Source organism: Tiliqua scincoides, chromosome 11 (genome assembly GCF_035046505.1).
Source record: "Tiliqua scincoides isolate rTilSci1 chromosome 11, rTilSci1.hap2, whole genome shotgun sequence".
Taxonomy (NCBI): Eukaryota; Metazoa; Chordata; class Lepidosauria; order Squamata; family Scincidae; genus Tiliqua; species Tiliqua scincoides.
Genome location: NC_089831.1, coordinates 15,987,387 through 16,011,136, shown reverse-complemented (window position 1 = coordinate 16,011,136; position 23,750 = coordinate 15,987,387). Strand labels below are relative to the sequence as shown.

Genomic DNA, 23,750 nt, shown 5'->3' with positions numbered 1-23,750 from the left:
ACTGTGCCTGGAGGTAGGTAGGGAGACTGCACCTCTGTTCGTTGTCTCAACAGCATTTGGATATCATCAACTATGGTGCTCTTCTGGACTGTCTGGCAGGGGTGGGGCTAGAAGGCACTTGTAGTGGTTCAGCTCTTACCTGATCAGTGGGTTCCAGGTGATAGTGCTGGAACAGTACCACTGTTCAACCCCTGGATCAGCATCTTTTCTCTCATGCTATTCAGATCTAAAGGTGGTGTCTGCAGGGGATCCATTATCTGATAAGCAAATCAACTGTTTTAGTCCTGTAAACCCTCCAAGGGTGACCAGAGCTGCACTCTGCTCATCTCCAGAGGGCTTTCTCAAGCCCGCACACGGGTCCACACGGGTCCCCAAAATGCTACTTACGATTTCCCTTGTGAAACATTTTTATGCCCTTTAAGGCATTCTGAGGCTTCAGGGGTCTGAAAGCCCTTCAGAGGCAAATGGGACACAATTCCAGTAGCCTTTGGAGGGTTCAGGTTAAGCCAGATAGATAATCTGCAGATAGAGGCCCCACCTGTATATGATGCCACTAGGAGAGGTTTGTCCAGGAGTTGTAGTGCTGTGCAGTTCGTATGCTCTTGACACTTCTCTGCCTCTCATTTCCCCATCCGTCACTCTGAAGGTCCTAAATCAGTGCCTGGCTGTTGTGGAGGCCTGGATGAGGGCTAATGAAACTTAATTCAGGCAAGACAGAGGTCCTGTTTGTGAGTAGGAAAGCTGGTTCATTGCAGCATGTTCCGAACGGAGTTATGCTCCCCTGTCTGTGGCTAGCCTCAGCTAAGCACTGCCAGCTACGTCCTGTCCTGATTAAGGCAGATCTGGCTACAGTGACCATGCCTTGAGCTGCAACCCTGTACACTGTTTCCTGAGAGTAAGTGCTACTGAACAAAATAATACTTACTTCTGAGTAGACATGCAAAGGGTTGCACTGTTATGTCTCATTTGGTTGCCTTGCATGCCATCTGAAAACTTCAGGCAGTGCGGAATGTGATAGCGTAAGTATCTTTGGGAGCTTGTCAGCACCTGTCCCTTTTCACTCCAGCATGGAGCTCTTTTCCAGTGTCTCCCCAAATTGTGAGCCCTTTGGGGGAACAGGGAACCATTTGCTGATTTAATTGGCTTTCTAAACCACTTTGTGAACAACTTTTTGTTGAAAATTGGTGTACAGACATCCGCCAGTATCCACCAGTCCGGCTATCCACAGTTCCCCACACCCACTGCCTTTGTTTATCTTCATTACACTTATGCAAAGCAATGATGTGTCTTGCTTTAACCAAACTCTATAAATAGAACGCTTATAGCAAGACAGGCAGGCAGCCTGCAGAATAGAAGAGACAAAGAGCAAGGTGGGAGACAGAAAACAAAGGTTAACTTCCTGCTTCCTGTTCGTGTTAACTCTCAGTCTTCATTCTTACTTGCAGGCTGCTCGCCTGCTTGTCTTGCTTATAAGCTTTCTGCTTTTAGCATTTGGTTAAAACTAGGCATGTTATTACTGCATGTGAACGTAATGAAGATAAATTAAGGTAATGGGCATGGGGAGGGATGCAGGGAACCATGGAGGTAGGGTTCCCCCTTATCCACTGTTTTTGGTATTCACAGAACGTAACCTCCACAGATACCAGGGGATGCCTGTATACATAATAAGAGTTTACACCCAATGTTTGTCATTGGAGATGGTGCTTCACACTCCACCTCCAGCTGAAGTGTGGCTGATGGCTGCATGAGGCCAGATCTTACCAACAGCAGCCTCTGGCTTACAGAATTCTTTCTCCTATAAGGTCTAACAGGCTCTTTTTGTTGTTGTTGTTCGTTTAAGGTCTTTGTTTCATCTGACTTCCCCTTAATTCTAGTTACTGCTGTTCTGTTTTTCTTGCTTCTTTTGTCTTCCTTATTCTGTTGTTTGGTTGCTATTTTAAATTGCTTGATTACTTGTTTTCATCCAGTGCTGTGATCCCCCTTGGCGGGCCTTTTTTGCATGGGGGCCAGAAAGCAGCCGTGCCGTATTCTAAAATAATTTTTTAAAATCTGTGAATGAGGTGCAAGTTGCTTCTGGTTGTAAACGAGAAGGCCAAACTCCTTATCATTTATCGTAGAAATTGAAGCAGAATTCCAGCCTGAGTCTACACTGGATGGATAGTGGACGTAACAGCTCTGTTGTCGTTCTTGCGCTCTCTGGTGGACTTTTGAATGTGGAGATAACGAGTTGCTATCATTTTGCCAAGTTGTCGATGTAATGAAGAGCCACTGCTGATTTCTATTCATCAGATTTTCTCCTCCCACCTACCCAGATCTCCTCTTTAATGAGCTGGAAGCCAATCAATAATTCATAGTTACATGAATAACTGGGGGATGATAACCGCTTATTTGGATAGATGTAATCAGGGCCCATTCTCTTGTCTGAGTCTCTTATCTGCTTATCAGCACCTTCTAACTCGCACGTAATCCAATAGACTGAATCAGGCACCAAAACAAAAGTGTATGAAACAAGGCAGTTAAGTGCCGGCAGGAGAGAAGAGGGACCGACGCTTGGGTGTGTTTCTATTGCTGATGACACAGGGGCCCTGTGAAGCCTCATCACTATGGAGTTGTCATTAGAGCAGGTTGCTGCTGTTAAAATGTTTCAGTTTGATTAGTAAGGATGAACCATTTTTTAGACATTAATAGAGAGTGTTAAAAATTTCCCAACAGGAAAGCAACTTCATTTGGGCCTGAGTGCTTCTTGTTGGGAAAGAAAGCATTTTTCGCTGTACATAAGATGATGAGAATGGAGCTGTTTTCAGACATCTCCAGGTCAAGCACCAGCATTTTGTATGGACTGTGAAGTCAATATAATTGTGGTCTGGCTATACCTGTGGACAGGATGCTGTGTCATCGTAGAAGTGGCTCAAGGAAATCGGCCTAGCTGCATTCTACAAGGGAAGGCCACTCAGCTTTGGCAAGCTCTGAGAAGGTTGGCTGATACCCTTCTTCTGTAGGAAGGGTCGCTGGTCCACAGGCCAGAAGCCCATATAGTCCAACATCCTATTTCCAACTGTGGATTTGTGTGAGCTCAGGTCCATCACTGCATTTTCCATTAGTGAATTGCAGAATCTTTGGTCTCTTTCCCTGGCATGTTTCTTGCTTTCAAGCATTTGGAAGGAGTCATGAGGCTTGTTCTTTTACCTCAATGGTTGTATCAGCCCAATCCTGAGTTTGTCATCACCAGCGGTACAAGTGTACTACTGGCGTTGAGTGTCACAAATGTGCCATAAGGCACGCCCGTGACATCTGCTGCCGAATCAGCTCTGGTGCTGGCCCAGCACTAGTCAGCACTGAACTCAGCGCCAACCACATGCTGAATGGAGCAAGGGAAGAGCTCCGAGCAGCGGTAAGGTTTGTCAGGGAGAGGGGAGGCATTCTGGGGTGGGGAAAGAAGCAGGGCAGATATGAGGCAGGACCGGCAGAGTCTACCTGACATGGAGTCTCTCAACTCTGCCCTGGCAAAATAGCTGGCACAGTCTTGAGAAGCCCCATCATGGGGCTTTGGGCTTTCTCTGGGGGAAGGGGACAAAAGTCTCCTTCCCCCGAGGAGACCTCCAGTGGCTGCTGCAGGATGCAGCTGTAGCTGCTATGGTGCCGCTGCACCTGGTGGCAGTGACGCCTTTTGGATTGGGTCCTCAGTCACCTGGACAGGGGAACAGAAGACAACTTCCCCTGGTTCTCCTGAACTTTCCCCTGCCACTGATTCGCTTTGTGATTTTGTTCAATTCTGCTTCCTTGCCTTGGTGGAGTCCTTCTCTCCTCCCTCTCTCCCCAGCAACTCATAAAATGGGTCTAATACTTTTGTGCCACTTAATGCATTAAAGTGCGCAGAGGCTTTAGAAATCCTCTTAAGAGGAAGCTAAATATTGATTATTATTCATATGGCAATTATTGTTCCTTTCAGGGAGGAAGATTATTGCTGTTGGCATCTAAGCGGGTTGTATTTAAACCCTTGCAGAAAAGAACCTGTCAATTGGATTAATGTGTGTCCTATACGACTGCTGGGATGAACCCCCTGTTCCATGCCGTATTCTCCATCCCCTTCTTCAATGCACGTCGGCATTAAAAACTCCCTGCAAGTAGAACAGAAGTATATTGGGGAGAAAACTGCTAGCCTAGCCCCTTCCCTGTTATGCTGCAAGAAGATTGTCTTTTGCTTTGGGGAGCGTTCAGAAATGTGATTTCCCTGGTGCATGTACCTACAGTGTAATAGCCCAGCTCGTTCCCTCCTCATTCCCCTTCATGAGCAGACCTAGAGTGATTCTTGGATCAGACAGAATGAAATGATCCAGTTACCGCTGGCACCTTGTCTTAGACCACTGCTCTTGCTTTGCATGGTGGACTGAGTGATGAATGTTGCCCCCAGGCTTTCATAAAGCAAGAAGCGTGTATCTTGGCAGCAGAGCGCCGTCAGCACCGTGGTAAATAAATAAAATGGAGGAAATATGTTATTGCTTTCATATCTAATGTCCAAAGCCATCTCAGACAATAACGGTGGAACACAAAAAGCCCCACCTAAGCTTGAAATTGCCCATTGGCAAGCTGTAGACACTGCTGGTGTCTAGCATACAAATGCCGATCTAATGGCTGTAGAAGAATCTGGTATGGTCTTGGGCAGGGGTGTCCAAACCCCAACCCAGGGGGCATTTGCGGCCCTCGGGGACCGCCAGTCTGGCCCGCAGGGAGCTCCCAGTCTCCAATGTTATTCAAGCAGAAGCTCAGCAAGCACCTGTTGGAGATGCTCTAAGAGGATTTCCTGCCTAAGGCAGGGGGTGGACTAGATGACCTTTTATGTCACTTCCAACTCTGTGATTCTATGAATGAGCCTTTGGCCCACCGGACACTTGCTGGAGCCGATACTGGCCCAATGCGACTCTCTTAGCACGAAGGCTGACTATTTGACCTCTTGCAGGAGCTGTGGGCCAAAGGCTTCCTCCACCACTTGCTGTTTCACGTCTGTGAAGCGGCAGCGGCAGCAAAAGGAAGGCTGACCATGCTTTGCGCAAGGCCTTTTATAGGCCTTGGGCTATTGCAAGACATTCATTCTTTCATATAAGTTCCATCTCTAATATATTCATTTATGTAAATTTATTCAAATTTAAAATGTAAATTAATTCTTTTTTCCCCAGACCTACACAGTGTCAGAGAGATAACGTGGCTCTCCTGCCAATAAGTCTGGATACCCATGGTGTCGGAGGGGAAAAAATGATACAAAGATCTTGATTCACTCTTCTTCTGAAGTGGGGCGGGGGGAGTTGAAAACCTCTGGCCAGGGATATTAGCAAGTTTCTTTTGCTGACATCCATGTGTCTCTGGAACCCTCTTGCTCCCCAGAAGATCAGATTCTATAACAGGGGTGCTCACACTTTTTTGGCTCGAGAGCTACTTTGAAACCCAGCAAGGCCCGGAGATCTACCAGAGTTTTTTTTACAATGTTCTCGCCATCATAACATATAACATTTATGTGTACAATGTATGTTGGTGTACCTTGAGCCCCACTGAGTATAACAGGACTTACTCCTGAGTAGACATGTCTAGGATTAGGCTGTGAGGCTGCAATCCTAGCCACACTTACCTGGGAGTAAGCCCCATTGAGTACAATGGGCCTTACTCCCGGCGTATCCTCCCAGAGGCACCTGAAGGGGGGGGTTGGCACTCCACGATCTACTCATTTTGCCTCGCGATCTACCGGTAGATCGCGATCCACCTATTGAGCACCCCTGTTCTATAAGATACACCCATGTCTGCAGATTAAATGCATCCTTCTATACCTTTATGGAAAACAAATCATGCGTCTAAATGCATACTTTGCAATGTTTTATTGCACCAACTCTTTGGCTCAGAAATATGTGAAAATACTTAGGAAAACTACATGTTCTATATTATTATAAGATTTTTGCATAGCCAGGTAGGTATTATTGACTGGTTTGTTTTATCCAGACATTGAGTCCTTCCCAAGTACCGGGGATGCCTGGTTTTTATCCTATTTTGCTATTATAAATACCATCACAAGATGTAAGCTGCTTTTTGCAGTTGAATGATGGTGATTTCTGTGGCCCCTGTGCTGTTCAGGTGCTCTTCCAGGTGTTTTGGAATAGCACTGAGGGCGCCATTCACCACTGGGATCATGGATTCCTCTTCAAGGTAAGGAAATATTTGTTCCCTTACCTTGAGGCTGTACTGCAGCTGCATCAGTGCTAAAAGGTTGGTTAGGACTGGGCCCTAAGACTTTGCATTGTATTATCAATGGTACACTCCAAGACATGGTAGTTCTAGCAAATGCTAGAAACACACCATTGCAACAACGTGAGTCTATGCAAAAATATATTTATTTTAAAAAATGCAATGCAGCAATTGACCAATCAATTATACAAGGGCAGAATATTAACACCATTTCAAGGAAAAACTTGGTGTGGGTATTCAGTAATTATCCTGGTTCAGTAACCTGTTTCTTCTTGATATCTCTTCCTTGTGTTCTACATTATAAACAGAAAACAACAAAACACACTTACCCAGATGCAAAAGTGTTGTGGTAAAGAACACTTTACACTCGTAGATTTTTATCAACTTAGACAGAAATATTCCAAAACTTCAGCCTGCATCTGTTGGCTTCCAAACAGTAACCCAGCTTGTCTTTTGGTGCATGACTTCTTTCATTCAAGTGCTATGGTTTTCCAGATCCCTGCTTACTAATCCTAAAAGGAACATAAGGACTCAAATAGCTATACAGTTCATGCATGCACACTTACATTTTGGGTAATATCTCATTCAGAGCAGGACTAAACTTTACACTACATTTGTTGTATTTGGATAGACCTGTTGTTTTTCCAAGAACAGGGCATGCATAATAGAAAATATGGGACAGATTTTCATGCTATCTGCTGTGAATGAGTATTTCAAGATTTTCATTTAGGGTTTTTTCCCCTCCTTTGTGGGAGTGAAGGATCAGCTTTCAAGCCTCATAAAAGGGTTGATGTTTATACAGAGGGACAAAACCAGGGGTGGGGGGCGAGCAACAGACCCGCCCTGCGTCACCCATCAACTCCAAATATCGTTTCAGGGAAACTCTAGATAGAGAACATGAAGATGCTGTTTAGTCTGGGCTTATAGTACGCCATGCATTCCACCCTCTGGGTCTCTTTTCATAGTACATTCAAATTAGAATCAACACACCACACAATGGAAGCAATTACAAGAAGGCACTTCTGAAACTGGGAAGACTCTGAATACATACTCCTTCATGGTTCTGACCTCAGGTTCAAGGATCTGTGTTAGAACAAAAGCTTCAGGTGTAAACAAACTCTGAAAGAGCCAGGAGCCTATCTTTAGTAGTCCTTAGCCAGATTGTATGGACAAATATGGAATCAAAACATGTGATCTAATCTGTTGTAAGTCATCTGGAATTCACCTCTTTATTTGGATTTAAATACTTCATGGACAAAATGAGCTGTATGCCTCAGTCTGCTACAGAATTACTATTGCACAATTGATAAAGCAGTTGTGTCACACAGCTGTGGGAGGCCAGCATGTCACCACCGTGATGGACTTCCTCCCATGCAGTGGGTGGGAAAATGCCTTGGGTGGTGGCCGTGGTGATGTACTAGTTTTTTTGCTATACCTTTTGATAGAACACAGATATTTCAACATGGTTTTTTTATTGCTTTCTGCTGTAAATTACGTATCAAATGATATGTAACATGATGGTTATATTCCTACAAACTGCAATTTTAGTGATTTTGGTCACTAGTGGTGTCTCTCCCCCGCGTGCATCACCCAGTGTGGCCCACACACCCCTAGAAACACCACTGCAATAAAGTCGCTGCTGCTACCAGAAGCTCATCTTCAACTGAAACCTGAGCTTGGTGGATTTCTGCTAAGGGGTATCCGTGCATAGGTTCCAGCACTTTCCTTCCAGCACATTCCTTTGGACCTAAGTGTCGTGACCTTTGAGTAATGTGGTGGGTTTATTTTGAAGTTCTTCAGCTTCATAGTTCTTTGTGTCTTTCTTCTTCACAGTTCCTCCTGATGATCCAGTCATTATTGGAGGGCCCACCATTAGCTTGAGAGCTGGAGATCCCCTGAATCTGACCTGCCATGCAGACAATGCAAAACCAGCAGCATCCATCATTTGGATGCGAAGAGGTGAAGTAATAAATGGAGCAACCTACTCCAAGGTAAGAAGCCCCAGATTTCAAAATGGGGGAAGCAAGGTGATAGCCCAGGCATGGTTCAGACATTTACACAGTGGGTGATGACCATGTATGCACCTTTACAAACAGCAATGAAATCATGCATTGCTGTACTCCATCATGGAACTCAAGGGGGAATACAGTGGGCCCTTCTTATCCACAGGTTTGGCATTCATGGATTTGAGTATCTTTGGATGCCTAACCTGCGCCACAGAGGTAATAATAATAATAATAATAATAATAATAATAATAATAATAATTACAGGCATTTATATACCGCCTTTCTTGGTCATCAGATTTCTCCTCAAACTTTAATTCAAGGCGGTTTACAAAGGCAGGCTGTTTGGATTGGACAAGTTTCTGGAGGAAAAATCCATTATGGGTTACAAGCCATGATGTGTATGAACAACCTCCTGATTTTAGAAATGGGTTATGTCAGAATGCCAGATGCAAGGGAGGGCACCAGGATGAGGTCTCTTGTTATCTGGTGTGCTCCCTGGGGCATTTGGTGGGCCGCTGTGAGATACAGGAAGCTGGACTAGATGGGCCTATGGCCTGATCCAGTGGGGCTGTTCTTATGTTCTTATATATTGGTGTCACATCACTTGTGCACACACTCCTGTAGCAACACCACTGCCTTCCCCCCCCCCCCCAAAAAAAATGTTGTAGAAAAAATTGGATTGTTTACTGAGTTGTTTTGAAGTAGTAGAACTTCGCATGGGCCGAAGGGATAGCAGACAGCTTGGAAGAGTGGACAGAGACAAACAGTCAAGTCATAGGAGCCGAATTTTAAAAGCAAGCACTTGGAAGAAATAAACATTGTTCAGGACAAATGGTCCCCATGCAGGTGTAGAGGCCTGAGCCAAGCTGTCTGGCCTCTTCCCGTCCCCATGCGGTGAGCATGACACCAGGCTATAACTTCTGAAAGAGTGCTCCGTGCCCAGGTGCAACATTTATATTTGCTTTTAAGAGTTTATTTCCACTGAAAAGGAAATCCTTTTGCTGAAAAAGCCACCAAGGTGCAAGAAGCATAAGAGCTCAGGGAGCAAAGCCTGTGCAAAGGTATAACTCTTAACTATTCTGTTTTATAAGCAACTGAAGCTGGGAGTCAGTTTCACTATCATGCCTTCCTTTGCAGTTTTATCTTTGGCCGTCTTGGAGTTTTTAGTGCTTTAGGAGGGCAGGTCTGGTTTCATATCCGTTTGCTATATATCCCTATTTAGACAAGGAGAATGCCCCTACGCACACCTCTTCTAGTTATGAATTAATTCCCAGGTTAAAAAGACATAGATAATAAGTTCCAACTAAAAAATTTCCTAACATCCATGCTGTCATCTGGTGGACATCACACCTCAAACATGAAATGACTCAAATAACATGGGTTTTATTAATACTGAAGGGTGTTGTTGGGGTGGCCTCCTAGTATGAGTTAATGGTATTTGCATCCTAGACAATTGTGCCCTGGTCAGATGCGTCTCTGGACGTGGACGTTCGCTGCTGGTTGCGTCCTGATTTTTTGCATCCAACTATAGCTGGGCAACAAACCTCTCGTTATATATCCTCTTATTGCAGCCCTAAACATAACCCTACCTTTGTGTTTTAAGAATAAAAAATACATCTAATATAAATATGCATATATTGGGGTGCAAATGTACAGGATACAAAAAAAACAACAACTGTGCAAATGTCCAGGGATGACTGGGATGCATGACTGGGGCAGGAGGTCTGGTCTAGAGGGTTGAGCCTCCGTTTGCCTGAAGATAACATCCGAAGGTCGCCAGTTCAAGGCCACCGGCACCGTGTGACCTTGAAGCAGCTGACAAGCTGAGCTGAGCTATTCCATCTGCTCTGAGCGTGGGAGGATGGAGGCCAGAATGTGCGACCAGATCAAGAAAGAAACATCTGAATGTTGTGGTTTCTTGAAAGATAGAAACCCTCTTTCAAATTGTAAAAATCCCTACGGGGATTTAAATTGCCTGCCTATGTAAACCGCCTTGAATAAAGTCTAAGGAGAAATCTGAGGACCAAGAAAGGCGGTATAGAAATACCTGTATTATTATTATTATTATTATTATTATTATTATTATTATTATTATTATTATTATTATTATTATTATTATTTGGCCAGGGCACAGTTGTCCAAGATGCTGCCACTGCTGTTATAGCCTCAGCTGGATTGGCAGGGGGCACTCTGTACCTGCTGCCTCCATCAGCTGCCTCAGCAGACCTCTGGTTGGCAACCTTCAGTCTCGAAAGACTATGGTATAAGCCTACAGCACCTGGTATTCCCAAGCAGTCTCCCATCCAAGTACTAACCAGGCCTGACCCTGCTTAGCTTCCGAGATCAGACGAGATCAGGCATGTGCAGGGTAACAGTTGCTGCCAGCAGACCTCTAACCCACCTGTTTCACTTGACTTTGTCATGTTCTCCTTTTCCAACCAAAGCTATTTTTAAAGAGAGCAGAGTGTGACCCAGAGTATCTCTTCCAACACACACACACGCTTCTGTTTCTCTCTTCCTCTGGCAAGAGCAAGTGGTTTAGGTTGCAACTGGGTGTTTCACCCTGAGTTGTAATGTAAGAACCTAATTTAGATAGTCTTAAGAGCTCACTTGACAGTAGCTGTGGATATGAATGTGTGTGCGTGTGTGTCCAGAACCACCTTTCAGAGCACGTTACATAGTCTTTCAAGACTGAAGGTTGCCAACATGGGGTGTGTGTGTGTGTGTGTGTGTGTGTGTGTGTGTGTGTGTGTGTGTGTGTAGGGGGGGAAACAGGATCACACTCTCGGACTCCCACCTCCCATCCTCCACACATCCATTGGGAGATCATAACAGCAACTATGCATATGCATGTGAACTCTCTGTTTCCAGAGTCCAGAGCTCTGCAAAAAGAAGGTTCTCTTCTGTTATATGAAAAAGATCCCTATGGGCATACATTTGTACCTGTGCAGGCTCTCTTCTGACTTTCTGATGATGCATGGACGTTGAAGATAGGGCAACCAGCGCGATCGACCTCTCTCCCATATACATTTATATCCTGTGATCAAATGGAAACAGCTGTTGACATTTGAAGTCAAGTATCTTCCTCGTGTTATTCGTAACTGTTGGGTAGGCTTCCAGTACAGTGAAGTAAAAACACTGTTTGCAAATTGCTCAGCTTGTACAAACAGTGACCAGGAAGGAGGCAGTAAGAGAGGGGGAAATAATATCCACATACTTCTCTTGCAGAGTAAACATTCACAAACCACCTCTTGGATCTTAGTCCTTGGCAAGGTGTAAGTGTTCTCTCATCCAGGCTGCTTCTGCTGCCTGCCTGCCTGCCTGCCTGCCTGAAGCTTCCTCTCCATTAGCCAGCCTCATCCTCCAGGCCTTCTGGTAGCTATCAGGAGAATCCAGAATCTGATTTGCATAAGCGGCGTGACCTTTTTCTCACCACCATCTGATCTGCCTGCAGTATTACAGAAGGATTCTTGCTTTATTGCACCCAAATCCTAAGACATTTCATTTCTCCTGCCACCAGCAATCTCTAAGGAAAAAGCCAACTGTTTATTGTGTGCCAGACACACAGGAAGAAGACGGGAGGCAGGGAGAAGGGTTTTTTAAAACCAAACATGATGGCACCATGTGCACCCCAGATAATTCAAATCCCTTTCCAGTTCTCACATATATTTCTCTTAGAAATACCCCTCCTCCTCCTCCTAATGTAATCTTGATCAACAGAAGCTCACCTTCCCTGTTACCGACTGCTGCGTGGACACAGCAAAACAATTAAGTCCACAGCTTGACCCTGTCTCCCAGAATCTCATGCAGCAGCCCATGCTAATTAAAACAAGAAAGGGGCTGACCTCGCCTTACTTCAACCAGAGTGGAATTAATTGCAACCTACCATTAATATGCAAATCTGTCAACTAGATTTTCGAAGCCCTAATACAACATTTGTACATGTCCATCTCCACTTATAGTCTTGCCTGGTCACGCGTGTGCCAGGCATGCGTGCTGGCTATCTTTACTTCTCTGTTTTTGCTTCCAGTCCAAAACTTGACACATTCCTTTTTTCCAAGTGCATTGTTGGCAACCTTCAGTCTTGAAAGACTATGGTATCGCGCTCTGTGCAAAGTATCATGTGATTCCATGATCACATGAATCCAAGTATCATGTGAGTGAATGCATGCACATTTTTGCACCAATTTTTTTTTTTAAGCTTACAGGAAGGGATAGAGGTGCTAGGGAGATGTTTTCCCATTATCCCCTCTTTGTCAGCCCATTAATTTACAATAACTTGTATTCATTTCTTGTACTTACATTATTATTGAGAATACGCAGAGAGAGAGAGACAGAGAGAGAGAGAGAGCTTTTCAACAAACCATTCTCAAAGTGGTTTACATAATGAAAAGGAATGAGAAGATGATTCTCTTCTTCAAATTTAAGAAGAAACAGATCTATATCTGATCCTTCTAAACCCCTTTTTTCTATTGTGACATTACTCTTTCTCATTAATAGAGACTCAAACAAGGTGTTAATATACTCTCCCAGGGGAGTTCAACGTCCAAAGGGTTGGGTAGATCATACATCTCTTCTAAGTGGAGTCCAACAGCCCAGAGGCTTAGATAGACAGGTTTATTAGGGTTCCAATACAAAAGAGGGATGTGTTGGGAAATGGAATGTGGTCTGACTCCCCCAGGGGGTTCTGTCACCCTCAAAGCATAAGAGCATAAGAACAGCCCCACTGGATCAGGCCATAGGCCCATCTAGTCCAGCTTCCTGTATCTCACCGCGGCCCACCAAATGCCCCAAGGAGCACACCAGATAACAAGAGACCTGCATCCTGGTGCCCTCCCTTGCATCTGGCCTTCTGACATAACCCATTTCTAAAATCAGGAGGTTGCGCATACACATCATGGCTTGTACCCCGTAATGGATTTTTCCTCCAGAAACTTGTCCAATCCCCTTTTAAAGGCGTCCAGGCCAGTCGCCATCACCACATCCTGTGGCAAAGAGTTCCACAGACCAACCACACTCTGAGTAAAGAAATATTTTCTTTTGTCTATTCTAACTCTCCCAACACTCAATTTGAGTGGATGTCCCCTGGTTCTGGTGTTATGTGAGAGTGTTAAGAGCATCTCTCTAGCCACTCTGTCCACCCCCTGCATAATTTTGTACGTCTCAATCATGTCCCCCTCAGGCGCCTCTTTTCTAGGCTGAAGAGGCCCAAACGCCGCAGCCTTTCCTCATAAGGAAGGTGCCCCAGCCCCGTAATCATCTTAGTCGCTCTCTTTTGCACCTTTTCCATTTCCACTATGTCTTTTTTGAGATGCGGCGACCAGAACTGGACACAATACTGGAACTGGAAAGCAAGCTTCAGGTCCCAGCCCAGGGTTGCTTCACTCCATGTTGGCTGTTCCTTATGGACTCAACTCGATGCTCTTGCTTTGACCTTCTCACTATGGTTCGGTTCCTCATCTCTCTGCTTTCTTCTGGTTGGATCAGCCTCTGTTACGGGCTTATGCTAGCAGAGGTGTAACTAGGGCAGAGCCTGAGGGGCACCTACCCCAGGCACTATGCCATGGAGGGGACATGACTGCCCCTCAGGCTCTTACCCTAGTTATGGAGGAGGCACTGGTGGCTTCACGTCCCCCATTGCTTCTCCTTCAAAGGGGAGCCACCACCGGAGAAGGACTGGGAGCACGGAGCTGCTACAGCACGCAGCTCCCTCCTCTGGGGAGAACCCGGAAGTGACTGCTCTGGGTGCTGGGGCACCGCATTACACCTCCAGATGCCAGACATATTGCTCTCCCTGCAGTTTATAAAAAAAGGCTCAGAGTGAGGTGGTAATTTGCAGCAGTCAAATCCTGGACTGTTCGATACTGCAGGTGTGGAGTCTTGTTTTAGAATGCAGGAGAAGAAAAGAATCCTCAGTGCATGTAGAAAATGAGCACACTGGAAGAAAATGTTCGGCCCAGGTCTCTCCCTGAATTCCAGGAAGGGTTTTTGGGGGGGCCTTGCTTCCTCTTGAGGAGGCACAAATGTGCCTTAGTGCACATTTGCGACCCTCCTGGGCCGGCACAAGGGACTTGCGCCGGCCCAAGTCAAGGGCTGGATTGCACCTATTGTGGCATAAACTGGGCTGAATACATCTTAATTCCCAGAGCCTAGTGTGTCTACAATTAAAACCTAGAGAAAGATTCAGATCAGATCTGACAGGAAATTAATTCTGCATCCAACCGTGTTCATGCTCATCTCATAAAACATTGCAGGAAAGGCAGAGTTTGAGAATCCTGCCTCCCTGGTGGGCACACCTGGGCAACCTTTGGTATTTGGCAACGTGAAGGGTTGCTGCTGGGGTGCCACCGGTGCTGGTGCCCTCTTGATACGCCCACGGAAGCATCTTCAATACGGAGCAATAATGAGCTTTTAAATATTCCGTTTTATTAATATGCATGACTGGTTTGACGAGTAGACAGAATTAAAGTGTGCCGACTGAAAGCGCTCCCTGGAATGACAGTAGAGATAATAAGAAGTTCCAGCTCCAGAGAGTGGCCAGGCTGAACATTTGCCAAGGCACCCAAGCTGGCTGCAAACGTATGATCCAAATGAACGGTACTACCTAATGTGTGTATAGAACTTTTGGAGTATAGTGTGTTTCATGTCCTGATTCTGAACTTCTCTAAAGCATTCAGTGTAAGCCATTGTGGAAAACAGGATATCTGCTGAACTCCATGAATTTTTCCCTTTCATCAGCCCAGGAGTGTTGCAAACATTCTGTAAGGCACGTTCGTGCCTCCGCGGGTGGTGGGTGGGCCGCTGGGAGGACCAGACCCAGGGAGGGGACAGTACCAGGATCTGGCACTTAGGCCAGATCCTAACTCCCCTCCTGAGCAGCTCAACCTTACACCGGGCCTCTCAGATCTGTGCCACCTCTTTAGGTGGCACAGATCTGAGTGGCCCCATAGAGGCAGCTGCCATGAGACACGGGGTAAGGAGAATGAATTTGCCTTACTCTGAGTTGTGCTGCATCCTAGCCCAGCCCTGCGCTGGATGCAGCGCAGGCCTAAGAGGCCTGCTAGAATTGGGCTGTTAGTGAACTTTTTGGCTGAGTTGAACTCAAACCTCAGTCAAAACCAGGAACATTATCTACTATATGAGAATGGCTGTTATTACAAACAAAAGTTACTGTTTTGTCTAGGTCCTATTTCAATGCCAAAGACTTCCCCAATCTAAATCTATAGTTCTTACAAGATACTATAAGAACATAAGAACAGCCCCACTGGATCAGGCCATAGGCCCATCTAGTCCAGCTTCCTGTATCTCACAGCGGCCCACCAAATGCCCCAGGGAGCACATCAGATAACCTCATCCTGGTGCCCTCCCTTGTCATCCTGGTGCCCTCCCTACTATAAGAGTAGCCATCCCTTTTCCAGAAGTAATAACTAACTGTTCCTTTGCTTTTTTTCCCTTCCAGACAGTGCTCCGTGATGGCAAGAGGGAAAGCATAATGAGCACACTCTTTGTCTCCCCATCTGACATTGAGAATGGCCAGACCATTGTCTGCCGGGCCACCAACAAGGCTATTCCCAGTGGAAAGGAGACCTCTGTCACCATTGACATTCAACGTGAGTATGTTCAGCCCTTTGCACCTACACCTTTTCAGCCATCCATATCTGTTGGGACTCAACCTTGCCTCTGGCATCTAGAAGGCTGGCATTCTTGCCTGCTGGCATCTAGTAGCACATACTACTGTATGAGCTTATGGACCAATATGTTTAACAGGCATTCCTTCACCCCAGAGAACTCTGGGCATTGTAGTTTTTTGTGTGTAAGGCTAGGGATTTCTAGCAAAGAATTACTTATTAAATGGCAATCCTTATTAAACTACTTTTCTTAGGGATCTTTGGGGAAAGCCACAACAGTTAAACTGGTACAGAAGTGATGTGCATTAGTAGGGTTCCTGTACTCTAATTTCATTGCCTGGTATCATCAAGTGATGTGAAAATTCTTGTGTTCTGGATAAGAGAATTTAGAGACTCCCCACCACAAATCTGTTTGTCTTTTCTTCAACCTCCCCAATCTCTCCCTGCCTCCCCCTGCCCTGGAACACCTCATCTCCACCTCCCCCACCCCCACTCCTCCACCTACTTCTCTGCCGCCCCACGGTTCAAACGACCGCCAAGTGGCGAAGCACCGGCATTCCACCAGCATTAGCACTGGGCCGGTAATAAGCCGGTGTGTAGAGCTCAGGATTGGGCTCTGATTCTGACTAATTCCTGATTCTGGTCCTTTCTGCTTTCATTGCTCCTGCTTCTTTTCTCCGTACTACCTTGGTTCTGCCTTAACTCGATTCATTCTAGTCCTCATGATCCTACCAGGCTTCTCTTCTATCTCTGATCCTATAAAAACTGAGAAACCAGCTCTTGTGAAATGCACTTGTGACGCAGGCTCCATGCCTGGGAGCTTCCTAAGCATCACACTAAGGAGGCAATATTGCTCAGTAATAGATGGTCCAGTATATTTATCAGCTTCTCTGAAACCAAATGTTTAATTCTATAGACATGGCTTCCCCGTTCCCTCAGATGACTGTCATCACTACAAGCCACTAACCTGTCATGGTTTAGAAAGCTGAATGGATGTGTACATTGTCACTGCATACAAATGATGATGGCTCACACGATATCAACAGAGCTCAGATAGCTTATGAACTTGCATGAATACATTAATTTAGTTTATGTACTGCATACATATTGTATTTTTCTTCCATCGTGGAACTTGAGGAGGCATACACAGGGCTCCCATTGGTTTTCCATCCAGACACAAACCAACCTCAGTTCTGTTTACCTTAAGCAAGGTGGTCGTACCATGTGCTCAGTGGTGTATCGAGGATGTGGCAAGTGGGGACATCTGCCCTGGGTCCTATTTGAAAGGGGGTGCCGGGCATGGACTTACCCATTAATGGTGGAGTGTCTCCTCATTACAGCCAGTGGTGTGTTTTTGCACCAGTTTCAGAGAACCTCCAAAAAAAGGTGAATGCCTACAGAAAAAAAATCAAGGTATTTCCATATACCTGCAAATATGCAACTGAATAAATTCACCCCCCAAAATTCACGTAATGGAACTGGTCTGGTTTCCCTCCCAATGATCCCCCCTTCAATCCACTGTAGCCAATTCTCCATTATATCACTTAATGTTTTTCTTGTCACCATCCACCCTTGCACAGAAAAGGATGTCAGTGTGTGACTCAGATGGACACTGATGTCACATTTAGGGCCTTGAAAAAAGACATAAGTGGCTTATGTTTATTTCAGTGAAGAAGCAAAGATGCTGCAGTGAGGGAGATGATCTGCAGAACTTAATCTGAGTAGCAGCATTTTCAATGGATTTATTCTAAGCGAGGAAATCTTCTGCTGGTCAGCTGTCAAGGTCGGAGAAGAGTATTTACAGCAGCCATCAGAATGCAAGGCAATCATGGGGCAGATGATTTAACTTTCTGAATGACAAGCAGTTATTGCCAGATGAATTGACAAGATTCAGAAACAGTCTAAAAATGAAGGTCTAGGGAGAGATGTGAAGGGCAAAGGTGAAGTTGCGGTGCTGAGTTTACGCATCTTGATGGCATTGTTGTCGTTGTGATTGAAGTGAGGAAAACATATGGAGAGGGGTTAAGAATGTAATTTAGCAGGATTGAGCTTAAATTGCCAACAGAATGTTGCATGTCAGCTGTTTGGAGAGATGTGACACTTCTTAGACTGGCTGGTAAGAAGCCAGCCCAGAAGCAAATCTGAGAATAATCAGTATAGGAAAGTCATAGATGGAATAGTGAATATAAATGTATGAATGAGGAAGCAGGAAATAATTTTTTTTAATGGTAAGCAATGTCAACATCAGTGATCCATGTGTCATAATCTGAAGGTGCAGGGTAACCACATCATAAGAAGGTATCTAGTTATTCCTTAGAACCCTGCCGTATGTGTTAGACCAGGGGTGTCAAACTTGTTTCATACAAAGGGCCGAATAGCATTCATGATGCCTGCTGAGGGCCGGAAGTGATGTCATTAGGCAGGAAGTGATGTCATTAAATAGGTCATAATAAAAAATAAGCACTTTTTCTCACTTAAGAACTCATTAGTTGCAAATGACAGAAGAAAAAATATGCAAATCTTGATCATATTTTAAGATATGGGAGAGTCCAATTTTCATGTGGGCTGCCCTTTTAGCTGTATCCTTAGCACTGCTCAGCAGCTGAGAGCCTGAAGGCTGAATAAAAAACTTCTGTGGGCCACATCTGGCCCCTGGGCCTTAAGTTTGACACCCCTGTGTTAGACTTTGAAGAAAGGGGTATAGCTCAGTGATAGAGCATCTGTCTTGCCTACAGAAGGCCCCATGTTCAATCCCTGGTATCTCCAGTTTGAAACACTGGAAAGCAATGGCCAATCTGTGTTGACTATAGTGACCTAGGTTGTTGGCAACCTTCAGTCTTGAAAGACTATGGTATCGCACTCTGAAAGGTGGTTCTGGAACAGCGTCTAGTGTGGCTGAAAAGGCCAATTCGGGAGTGACAATCCCTTCCACACTGGGAGCAAGTGCAGTCTGTCCCTGACCTAGATGGACCAATGATCTGATTCCGTAGAATGTTATTTCATATGCTTTTGGCTTCTCTGCAACATGTCTTCAAAAAAGGCTGGACAGGGAGGACGCGGGAGAGGAATAGTGCCCTCTTTCATTCCCATAACTCTCCCCGCCTAACAGTTTTGAAGAAGGGGGAGGGGACAGAATCTAAGCATCATTCTGGTGCTGTTTCAACTTCAGCCGGAGGTGGACCAAATAACCAGTAGGAAACCACCTCCTTCCAGTTCTCATACTAAGAGCAATATTGTGCAACTCCTCCATATAAACCAATGTTTCCACTTGGTGCACTTTTGACTACTTGGCAAGTGTAATATCTGAAAGCACCTATTGTCTTGCTTCTAAGCCTCTCCTATCTCATTTGGTTTTCAGTCCATTGCATAGAATGAATTTAAAAGTTCAGTTTGTCGAGACTGGCTTGAGCAGAAGCTACATCTGTGCAAACTCTACTGATCTTGCTTTCTGAAAAAGGCAGTTTGAGGAACACTGTAACATCTGTCTTCCTTCCTTTTTTTTTTTTTTGGCATTTTCTGCTGTCAAATGTGGCCTGACCCCCCCCCCCCACTTTCCCCTCCCAAATCCCATCCTCAGCTGCATTCACAAATTCCTGCACCTGTATGTACCAACAATTTGCAATTGTGGGCATTCAATATTGGCGTGCCAGCTGCTATCCTGATTCCAATTAAAAACTGCCTAAGCATATTCAAATAAAGAGGAAACTTCACTACATTAAATACATAAAACTTCTCAAAGATCCTGCCAGAAGATTAGCAGGCTCTCACATTGTTCCTTAGCATGTCCTGACAGTATGGGCAAGATAAAATGAGATAATGGTATGGGTTACTTCACAGCTGGCAAACAGCTACAACAGCTTTAGATGAGGGGAGAAAACAACAACACAGAACTTGAAGCATCATTATAACACGCTGCACTGTATATGGCCAGCAACGTGAGCTGAATCCCCGAAGGCAGTGGAATCCTATTCAAAAGGGAGGCATTCAATAAAGACCAATTTCTACTCCAAATCATTAAGTAGAGCATGCTGCGAAGGAAATAATAATGTCCCATCCTGCTATTAAAAAGAATTTTGCTTTTAATGGGCTCTAATGGGATTATCCGTTTAGCAGCAGTGTCTGGTTGATGGAGAGAGGAATATAATAACTGGATGGGATTCATCAAACTGCAGCAGAATGAGGGTTGTATGGAAAGAGGGTCACCTCTAGATGAGAGTGTTGTTCCATTCAGCACCATGGGCAGAGACAGAATTGCAATTCCGTTGCTCCCCAGTGGGCTAGTTTACATTTAAGGTGGCTTTGCCTAGAACAGGAGTCTCCAAACCCTGGCCCGGGGGCCAGATGTGGCCCGCAGCAAGCCTCTTTCCAGCCCGCGGCCAACCTCTTGTCCCCTGAAATCCACTGGCCCACTCAACTGAACACAACCAGAGCTGTGCTCTGATTGTGTCTGGAGGGTGTTCTGCGGGCCAGAGAGGTTGAATGAATGAGCCCATTCATTCATTTATTCACTCATCTAAGTTCCATCTCTAAATTTATTTATTTAAATTTTATATTTAAATTTTTTTTATGGCCCTCCACACCACACCAGATATTTGATGTAGCCCTCTGGCCAAAAAGTTTGGAGACCCCTGGCCTAGAACAGTGGTTCTCAGACATTTAGCATCGGGACCCACTTTTTAGAATGAGAATCTGTCAGGACCCACTGGAAGTGATGTCATGACCGGAAGTGACATTACCAGGCAGGAAAATTTTTAACAATCTTAAGCAGGAATCCTACCCACACTTACCCAGGAGTGGCTATCATTGTTAAAAGCATATACATAGTAGCCTGTTAAAAGTACAGCTCTGTAACATTTTCCTAAATGCAGTCACATACCGGTATAAGATATGAAAAATAAAATGTTGAAATGAATGGGGACCCACCTGAAATTCACTCGCTGCCCACCTAGTGGGTCCCGACCTGCAATTTGAGAAACACTGGCCTAGAAAGTAAGCTTGGTCTGTCAACAGATGCCAGCCATGCTTCACTCATAGAAAGATTCTGTTTGTGTGAACGTGTGGCTCCATTATTAGGGGCTATGCAGACAACTATTGCAATGTCTGCAGTTGTGGCAGCCTCTAATGTTGCTTTCTGGGCACTCGCCTTTCAGCCACTCACCTCTGGTTGGAAGTGACACATTAATCTTTTGTGCCACATCTGCCCTGGCAGCTTCCCTCCAATGTGAAAGGACAGGATGCCTTTGAAGCCAAAGAAGAAGCAAAGTGTCACATGCTGCTTTTTGGCTGAGAGCACCTATGTGAGAATGGGCACTGCCCAGGCCAGGAGCACTGTGTAAGAGCCTCCCTTCCCATGTGGAGAGATAACCTAGAGAGGTCTATAGATCATCCTTCCATTGTGCAAGGGAAATAGCATCACTGGGTCAGAATTGGTTCTCCATGCTGTTTTCTGTCCTCATGCTGTTTTCTATCAGGCATCGACTCTTCCCATGCCAAAGGCACTTCCATTTGGGCTGCTAGTTCTCTGATCATGAAAGAGCAGTGACAGCACAGCGCCACATGACATTGTCATGTTGTGACATCACGATGTATGTTATGTTGTGACATCACTTCCAGGTTCTCCCCAGAGGCACTGCTGCTTTTGCACGCCTTGTTCCATCTTCTTTGGTGGCTGTGATCCTTCGCAGAAGCTGGAATGAAGCATGCAGACTCAGTAGTGCACCACTCTTGGGGAGAACCCGAAGGTGACTGGGCAAAGCCTGGGGGCAGTCATGTGTCCCCCTTGCATAGCGCCCAGGGCATGTGCCTCTCAGGCTCTACCCAAGTTATGATTCTGTGAAAGAAGATGAAACTTCAGAGTCTTCTGCCCTAATAGCTTGGCCAATGAGGTTCTCTGGTTCTTCAGCAGCTTGGCTGGGAAGTGTACAGCCGATGCTAAAGTAAAAAGTTGGCCATTATTGCTTTGCCTTTGTGGAGGGCTACCCTTGTCATCCTCTGGTTTCATGTGTGTTTGCAGTGACAAACCTTAGCAGCCTCTATATGAAAAATGCAGCCTTTTAAGATGAAGCAGCAAAAGGAATGAGTTCATTCCATGAACCAACAACCCCCTAAGTGACATAGCATAAGTAACATGTTTATTACTTGAAAAGATGTCAGAAATATCCATGCTCAGCAAGGAGAGTCCCGCAGTTTTGTGGATCTTGCTAACAGGTTGAATTAAGGGAACCCCTGCTTTATATGATAAGCACAAAAAAAGTCTTTTTTAGCATGAATCATGGGGACTCAAGAACCAGGGTTCAGGTATCAGCTCAACTTTAGTATTTAAACAGTGGAGCCAATCCTGCTTGCCATCTCACCCTCCCCACCAACCAAAAAAAGAGTTTGGGGTTTGTATCAGAGATATTCAGCATCTCCAGCTGGAACATCTGTTCAAAGTGATTTCCGTTCCACCAGCTACATCAAAGCAGGCCTCCTGTGAGTTATGTGCCGAACATCACAAGTGGGATTAAAATCATGTTTAATAGTTTGATATGCCATGAACTATTTATACTGCCAGAACCCAGTGGCTATATGGAAATTCACATCCTGCGTGCCAGGAAGAAGCAGAGTGAGGTTACTCTTTCTCTAGACTCTTTTTGCCAGCCTTCGCAGCTTTCTTTCTGCTGTGTTAACACATCCATATTTTGTTCACAACCTTTGCTTCTTTTCAAAAAAGCAAGAGAGGGTAGGAAATGTTGGCAAAAAAAATGTCGGCATGTTGGGGGCATGAATGAAGGCACTAGGTGGAGAAGGCTCAATAAAGGGATACTGATCTTGCAAATATTTGGCCACTTTTTGAGATGACACCAATTCATGAAATTGGGGCTGTCAGGGCACTTACACGGAGAGGACATTTATGCCTTCAGAGTAGTATGATAGATTTATCATGAGGCCAGATGTTGGGGGCCCTAGTACTAGAGATGCTGACAAAGTCTTCTTGATCGTGTGCACTAGCAGCAGACATTGATGTCAACATTAATAGGGGAATTTTAAAAGAGGTTGCAGGTCTGGCAATGCCAGGTAGCGCCAAACAGCAACCCACCACGGAAGGCCTAAGAAGAGCCCTGCTGGATCAGGTCGCAGATTCATGTAGTCTAGCACCCTGCGTCCTGCAAAGCCCCACCAACGTCCTCTGAGTTGCCCACAAGCAGAGATGAAGGCACACCCCTTCTCCCACCCTTCCTCTCCTGCCACTGCAACAGGGTAACTCTGCGCCTGAATCTCTAGGTAGCACATTTATCATACCTAATAGCCAATAATAGATCTGGCCTCCATGAGTCTATCCTATTCTCTGTTGACCCTCTTGGGGTCAGGGATGGTCAGGCAACTGGAGTGCTTGTCTCAGGTAGCAGTTTGGTGGGGATTGCCTCTGCTGCTGCTCCTCCTTTCACTTCCTGGATTGGCAAGGGAAGAGAGAGATAGAGAGCCTGTTATGCTGAATACTGCATAGTTTTCAGCCACACTAGACGCTGTTCCAGAACCACCATTCAGAGCGCGATACCATAGTCTTTTGAGACTGAAGGTTGCCAACAACAACAACAAAGTTTGGCTCTCTGCATCCTGGGGGGGCGGCAGTTGTGGAGGTCTCCTCTGCGTAAGGGAACATTTGTTCCCCTTTCCTGGGGGTAGGCCTTCACATTGCAGAGTGGTCTATTCAGTCCTGTGCCAGTGACTTCGCTGTTGCAAGTCCACATGGACCTGCACTGTGGGATTGGGTCCAGGAAGGGGGCTAGGATTTGGAGGCTGCCACTATCTCCAAACCCACCCCCCTCCCAGACCAGATCTGCCCCATTGCCTTCCCATTCTGCCCTGTTATCACCTCATTTCGCCCTTCCCCACCCAGCTCTTTAG

The 23,750-nt window shown here is 45.4% G+C and overlaps 1 protein-coding gene and 1 pseudogene across 3 annotated transcripts in view; one reads left to right on the top strand and one right to left on the bottom strand.

The window, feature by feature from the left end:
* Positions 1 to 8,124: 8,124 nt before the first annotated feature.
* The window catches only part of KIRREL3 (kirre like nephrin family adhesion molecule 3), a 193,704-nt gene continuing 178,078 nt past the window's right edge, over positions 8,125 to 23,750 (top strand). For all 3 annotated transcript variants that reach the window (XM_066639822.1, XM_066639821.1, XM_066639820.1), the window contains exons 1-2: positions 8,125 to 8,219; positions 15,695 to 15,845. In XM_066639822.1, the coding sequence (XP_066495919.1) occupies positions 8,178 to 8,219; positions 15,695 to 15,845 (193 nt within the window). In that variant the 5' untranslated portion in view covers positions 8,125 to 8,177. The remainder of the gene's footprint in view (positions 8,220 to 15,694; positions 15,846 to 23,750) is intronic.
* On the bottom strand, positions 10,502 to 10,621 carry LOC136662940 (5S ribosomal RNA; annotated as a pseudogene).